The following is a 6,706-nucleotide window of genomic DNA, read 5'->3' on the forward strand; positions in this document are numbered from 1 at the left end:
TATATCATATACTGGAAACTAATACACTATTATATGTTAAGTATATATCATTTAAAAATTTTAATGGTTTGTCATTGTGCTTTTAATTTGCATTTTCCTGAAGTTTAACATGTCGAACACATTGTCATATTTTTATTGGCCATTTGAATGTCCTATATTAAGTACCCACTTAATATAGATTACTTATCGATATATAGGTTAGGTTACTTATTGATATATAGGACTTTTTAATATTTTCTGGATTTGAGTGTATTCTGGTTTATGTCTTTCTTTTTGGCTCTGTTAATGGAGCCTTTGATGACAAGAATTTCATAGGTCATCGACATGTAAACTTTTAGGTAAACTAGTCTTAATTAGTTATAAATCTAATATCTGTCAAGATTGATTTATAATCAGAAACATATTTTAAAGCCATTTAAGCAGTAGAGTAGATCTTAGTTTCAAAGAAAAGGAAAACCACAGCATCTAGACTTCTGCTCTAATGAGAATGTTTAGATACCATACATGAGTTGTGAAATCAGTTCCATGATTGATGATGTAATTACATAGTTTTATATATGTATAAATGGTGAGGTTTGGGAAAGTAGAGAATTGTGAAACCTCTATCACTGAGTATTCTGGAATTTTATTTTGGAAAAGGTGTGTTTGAATGTCAGTTATCACCTCTACCATAGTCAGTTTCTATGTGTATGTATAATGCCAGGTGTAGATATAAAGAAACAGGACAAGAGAACTTTTTTTCCAATATCACACCATGTACCCAGTCTGTCATTTCTGAAAAAGAAAATACAAATATTGACATGCGGAGGAGTATACAGAAGTTGATAGAGATGACTTAGGTTTCATGGAGGAACTTAAATCGAGAGTCACAGACTACACAGGCCTGGGAGAAGTATAGACATGGCCCATTAAGATAGGAAAGTGTACATGAACTGACAAGAGGAAGAGGGGAGCGACAAAAGGAATGGGTAGAAATAGCTGCTCCACACCCATGCTTTGCAAGAGATTCAGGCCTGTGCGTGTGTTTTGATGTCATCTATCCCACTGATTGATTAGGAGATGCTGAAAATAGAGGAAAGGGGGAGGAGAACTCCAGCATAAAAGGTCCACAGTGGTTTTTAGTCACTGAGGGTATCAAATTTTTTTTGATTTGGAGGGTGAAGTAGGTAAGGATGTTGTCAGGGAAATACAACTGTTACTTGAACTTTAAGACCAGAAGAGACCAGTGTTTTTTTTTTTGTTGTTTGTTTGTTTGTTTGTTTTTTTAAACAGAAGCTTAGTATGTTGATTAGATTAAGCATGGCTTCTCTGTTTGAGGGAAAAGGTGAGGGTCAGATATAACATTAATATCTGAAGTTTATATTCTCCCAGTACCTCCTCTCCAGCCTTTGAGGCACTACTAAGGAAAGACAGTTTTAAATTCATTAATCCAGTTAACTAGTTTTCAGTTCTTTTGCATTTACTAACCTCCCCCAGTCCCCATACAAATGTGGTTGTAGCTGTACATTTGAAATCTGCCCATTTAAATGTTAGTATTAATCACATGTTTGAAAAGTAGTTTTATTTATGTAAGTTTTATTTTTTAGTCTGCAGCTTAGTATATATGTAGATTTGTGGATGCTGTGAATAAAATCCATATGTGGTCCCCAGTGATGCACTTCCTACAGGTTGGGAACCACTGATGTGTACTCTAAGATCTTAAGGTTTCTGGAGCCAGTTACGATGTGTATGTGGGGTTTCCCCACATCAATAAGAATTTTTAGATACCAGCTGGGTGTCCTACAATTCAACTCAATTCTGATACTGTGTACCGAGCGATAGCATCAGATTCTACGGGTTAAGGGCTCAGTCCCACAAGACTGCTCCCTACTTCAGATGCCAGTTGCAAGTTCGGGTTGTCACCTGTGCTACTTACTGGCCAACTGGCTATAGATTGGAGGTTCCAACGACCCCCTCTTTGAGTTCAATTAATTTGCTAGAGCACCCCACAGAACTCAGAGAAATGTTTTACTTACAGATCACCTATTATAAAAAGATATAATTCAGGGATAGTAGATGGAAGAGATGGATAGGGCAAAGTATGAAGAAAGGGCATGGAGCTTGCATGCTTTCTCTTAGAGCACCATTCCCCAAATCTCCACATGTTCACCAACCTGTAAACTTTCCGAACTCTGTTCCTTTGAGTTTTTTGGAGGCTTTGTGACATAGGCGTGGTAGGTTAAGTCATTGGTCATTGGCAGTCTCCGCCTCTTTTCCTTCCCTGGAGAGTTCCAGCTCTCTACTCAACTTCCTTGGTTCTCCTAGAAACCAACCCTAGTTCTTAGGTGTGGTCCAAAAGCCGCTTAATTAACAACAAGAGGCACTGTTTCTGCTCTTATCACTTAGGAAATTCTAAGGGTTTTAGGAACTGTGTGCCACAAAGGGGAGGCAAAGACCAAATACATACTTCTTTATTTTCTTTTTCTGAGGCCAAGAAACATAGGCTCAGATATGTAAAGAGGTTCTTCCTTAGTTGAAAAGTTCAGTAGAGGCAGAGCTAGAACTAGAAATAGACCCTAGAACAACCTGACTTCCTGCCTAAGTGTTTTCATGCCTTTAATTGCTTGGATATTTTTGTCTTTGAAATAAATTTTAATGAGCTGAAGGTCTGACCACAAAAACTGAAAATCATTATCCAAACTTGTTATTTCCAGGTCTTTGAAGAAACTGGTTTTGATATCAAAGATTATATTTGTAAGGATGATTACATTGAACTTCGAATCAATGACCAGCTTGCTCGTTTGTACATCATTCCAGGAATTCCAAAAGACACAAAATTTAACCCGAAAACCAGAAGAGAAATTCGGGTATGTAATTGAAATTATTTTCAGGTTGCTAGACAGGAGCCCAATTAAATAAAGTAGGAAATTGCTCTTAGAAACCCCTTGATAATAATTAACTGAATGAATTATTTTCTTGTGTTTCAGAACATTGAGTGGTTCTCCATAGAGAAATTGCCTTGTCATAGAAATGATATGACCCCAAAGTCCAAACTTGGATTGGCACCTAACAAATTTTTTATGGCTATTCCCTTTATCAGGTATCTTCATATTTCTTGAAATACAAAATGAACCTTCACAATTCTAATAGTCAGCTTCTTTATATAGCCAGGCTTTAAGAGTGAACTCTTTGTGTTTCTATAGACCGTTAAGGGACTGGCTTTCTCGAAGATTTGGAGATTCTTCAGACAGTGACAATGGATTTTCTTCAGCTAGTAGCACACCTGCTAAACCCACTGTGGAAAAATTGAGGTAAAGAAATATATTTGTGGGATTCTCACTTTCTGATAATTTTTAATTCAGTAGTATTTTGCTTCTAAAGTTTGCAGAGATATTGGATTCCTTTTGTAGTTACTATTTTTTTACTGGTCTCACGGTTTTTTTTTTTTTAAGGTTTTTTGATGAGATGTAAAAGGTTAATTGGAATTGGAAAGGAGCTTTAGGCACATTTTAAAAAAGTATACGCAAGGGGATACCAACTTTTTAAATGGATAGAGGAGGAGGAAAAGAAATCTTTTGTATATATACTGTTATTTTTCTGTTATTATATTCTACTTTAGAGATCATTGAGTTTCTGAAGACAGTTGAATGGCAGATATATTGAGGGGAGATGAAAGATGCTCATGTATCATTTATTCAGAAAGAACTGTGAAGACTTGGGCGGGGTTGCTTCTTTTCTTTCCATAGTGTTATAAATAGTGACTATTACACGAATCTAAACCACAAAGAACATTTTCTTGGTTGGAACTTAATAGTATCTAAATCACAATTACGGAGTAGGCTGAGTAAGTAATTTTGTTAAATAAACACATATTTTTAATCAGCTTGCTAGAACTTTGCCTATGTTAGGTTCAGAGAGTAGCTTTTTACACTTCCTTTAATTTAGATGTTTTGTTTTTATCCTAGAGCTTCAAAAATTAATAGGAGTAAACCACAGTATTTTTAAATACACAGAGAATATTTCATCTTAGTTGGGTTTTATGAAGACAGGAGTTTGGACTAAATGCTTTAAGAGCCATTTCTGCCTTTCAGAGTCTATGACTATAATCACCAAATTATATACCAATAGAGTTAAGTGAAACAGTATACAAAAACTAAAGTAGACAGGAATGCAGCCAAGATTTAAAAAAAAAAAAAGACACCACTAAATAGTTCTGAAATAATGTTTGGAAAAAATTGTATGACTGTTTATGTTTGGGAAAATCTATCTACCATAGTGTGACATACTTCCATATCTTTAGTATTAGGGTTTGTGGTCTTGGAGAATAGGATATAATGAAGAGATAATAAACTAACTTCTCTAACCAAATTTCAGGTTTCTTAGTGAGGGGAGTGTGTGTTTTTAGCATATAGGCTAATGTCTGTGATGGTTTGTTGGAGGAAATATTGGAATTTTGTCTGAAGAAAGAGAGGCTGCAATTTTAATGTAATTTTTAAGTTGTGAAGGGGAAGAACTCTGAAATATTCAGAAGCAATCTTCCTATAATACAGTTCTTGGGGATTAGTGATTCTAGATCGTATTATATATGTAAGTGGTACTAAGAATGGTATTTCTTTATCACAGAACTATTGCATGAGTACAATCTTTTACAATCAAATTCTTTTGCATAAGAATTTGAAACTGGGTCTTTTTTTAATTTGCTCAGCCTTTGTCTTGGACCCCGTAATTTTTTGCTTTTGGAATATAGCTTAATTTTTCATGTACTCTTCCAGCATGCATGGGGTCCATGATGTGCAGCATCAAATTCTACACTTTAAACATCCTAGTAAGAATATGAGTTGTCTGCCCTATTAAAAAGGAAAATCTACCTATGTTTGTTTGTTTCAGTTAATTTTAAGAATAATTATTTTCAGAATTTTAAAAGTATCCTCGCTTGTAGTCATACTTGTAGTGAGGAGGTGGATTTGATAGTTTTAGAAAAGTTTAGGATTAAAAATAACAGATTACTAATTCATTCAAGAAATATTGAACACCAGACACTCTTGTGTGCTGGGGATGGTACACAAAGCAGACGAGAACCCCTCCCCTTGTGGAACTTACGTTCCATTATGGGAAGATAGTTAATAAATAAGTAAAATTTGTAATTAAGGTATCGGAAGAACTGTAAGTGACAATTTTCTGATCTGGTTTTTATTTTTAAAATCTTGGTATAGTCGAACCAAATTCCGCCACAGTCAGCAGTTATTTCCTGAAGGTTCTCCTGGCGACCAGTGGGTAAAGCACAGGCAACCAGTGCAGCAAAAGCCATATAATAATCATTCTGAAACGTCTGACCTTTTAAAAGCAAAGGTGAGTGATACACATTTAAAGATTTTCATAACTTTAGATCATTTGACTTTGAAATATATCTGAATTTAGAAATTACAAATTAACAGTTATAGAGCTCTGAACTGTCAGTCAAAGGCTCCTATGTTCTTGACTTGTGATTGGAAGCCTGGGTGAGACTCCTTAACCTTTACAGCTGTGCTATAAACCCAGTGTGGTAAGTAATAGGAATTAACATCTGACCGTGGTGTATATGCTACCAGTGAGAGAGGTTCATTAGCGTGTTGTGTGTTATATTCTAGCATGTGATTATACCACAATTTATCCGTTCTATTTTTTTAATTTTTAATTTCAATTTTATTTTTCAGGTATAGTTGACATACAATATTGTATTTGTTTCAGATGTGCAACATAGTGATTAGACATTTATATGCCTTATGAAGTGATCCCCCTGATAAGTCTGGTACCCATCTGACGATATACATAGCTATACAGTGTTATTGACTATATTCCCTATGCTGTTCTTTACATCCACATGACTGTTTTTATAACTGGCCATTTGTATATCTTAATCCTTTCTCCTTTTTCACCCAGCCCCTCTCCCATCTGGTAGTCATCAAAATGTTCTCTATATCTCTGAGTTTGTTTCATTTTTGTTTCCTTGTTTATTTTGGTTTTTAGATTTCCACATATAAGTGACATCCTATCTTATTCTGTGTGGCTTGTCTTACATAATACCATGTAGCTGCAAATGATAAGATTTCATATTTTTTTTTAATGGATGTGGAATTTTCCTTTGTATATAAGTACCACATCTTTTTTATCCATTTCTTTTGCTTAGAGCATTTAATCCATTTACATTTAAAGTAATTTTTGATAGGTATGTAGTTTTTGCCATTTGATTGTTTTCTGATTGTTTTTATAGTTCTTCTCTGTTCCTTTCTTACTCTCTTGTGCTCTTATAGGTTGATGACTTTCTGTAGTGTGTTTGGATTCCTTTTCTCTTATTTCCTGTATATCTCTTATGTATATCTCTTACAGAGTTTTGGTTTGTGATTACCATGTACTTCATATACCTAGCTATGTGTATAGCAGTCTTCTATTTTAAGTCGATGGTCACTTAAGTTCAAATACATTTTAAAATCACCACTTTTACTGACCCCCTCCACGTTTATGTTTTTGTCATCATTTTGTACTTCTTTTGTGTGTGTCCCTTAATTTACGGTTGTAATTACACATGATCTTTTTACTTTTGCCTTTTAATCTTTGTACTAGTTTTAGTGTTGATTGATCCACTGCTTATATCATGTGTTTGCATTTGTTAGTTTTTTTCTTTTGTGATATTTTCTTATTTATATTTGTATTTTTTTCTTGAAGTCTTTTTAACATTTCTTGTAATACT

General features: G+C 34.4%; 1 protein-coding gene across 1 annotated transcript in view; it reads left to right on the top strand.

The window, feature by feature from the left end:
• Positions 1-6,706, top strand: part of DCP2 (decapping mRNA 2) — a 42,451-nt gene that overhangs the window by 24,392 nt on the left and 11,353 nt on the right. Inside the window, exons 5-8 of the mRNA XM_011365175.2 lie at positions 2,694-2,846; positions 2,967-3,079; positions 3,183-3,290; positions 5,193-5,328. Coding sequence (XP_011363477.1) covers positions 2,694-2,846; positions 2,967-3,079; positions 3,183-3,290; positions 5,193-5,328 — 510 coding nt within the window. The remainder of the gene's footprint in view (positions 1-2,693; positions 2,847-2,966; positions 3,080-3,182; positions 3,291-5,192; positions 5,329-6,706) is intronic.

The sequence above is a fragment of the Pteropus vampyrus genome, unplaced genomic scaffold (genome assembly GCF_000151845.1).
Source record: "Pteropus vampyrus isolate Shadow unplaced genomic scaffold, Pvam_2.0 Scaffold106, whole genome shotgun sequence".
Lineage (NCBI taxonomy): Eukaryota > Metazoa > Chordata > Mammalia > Chiroptera > Pteropodidae > Pteropus > Pteropus vampyrus.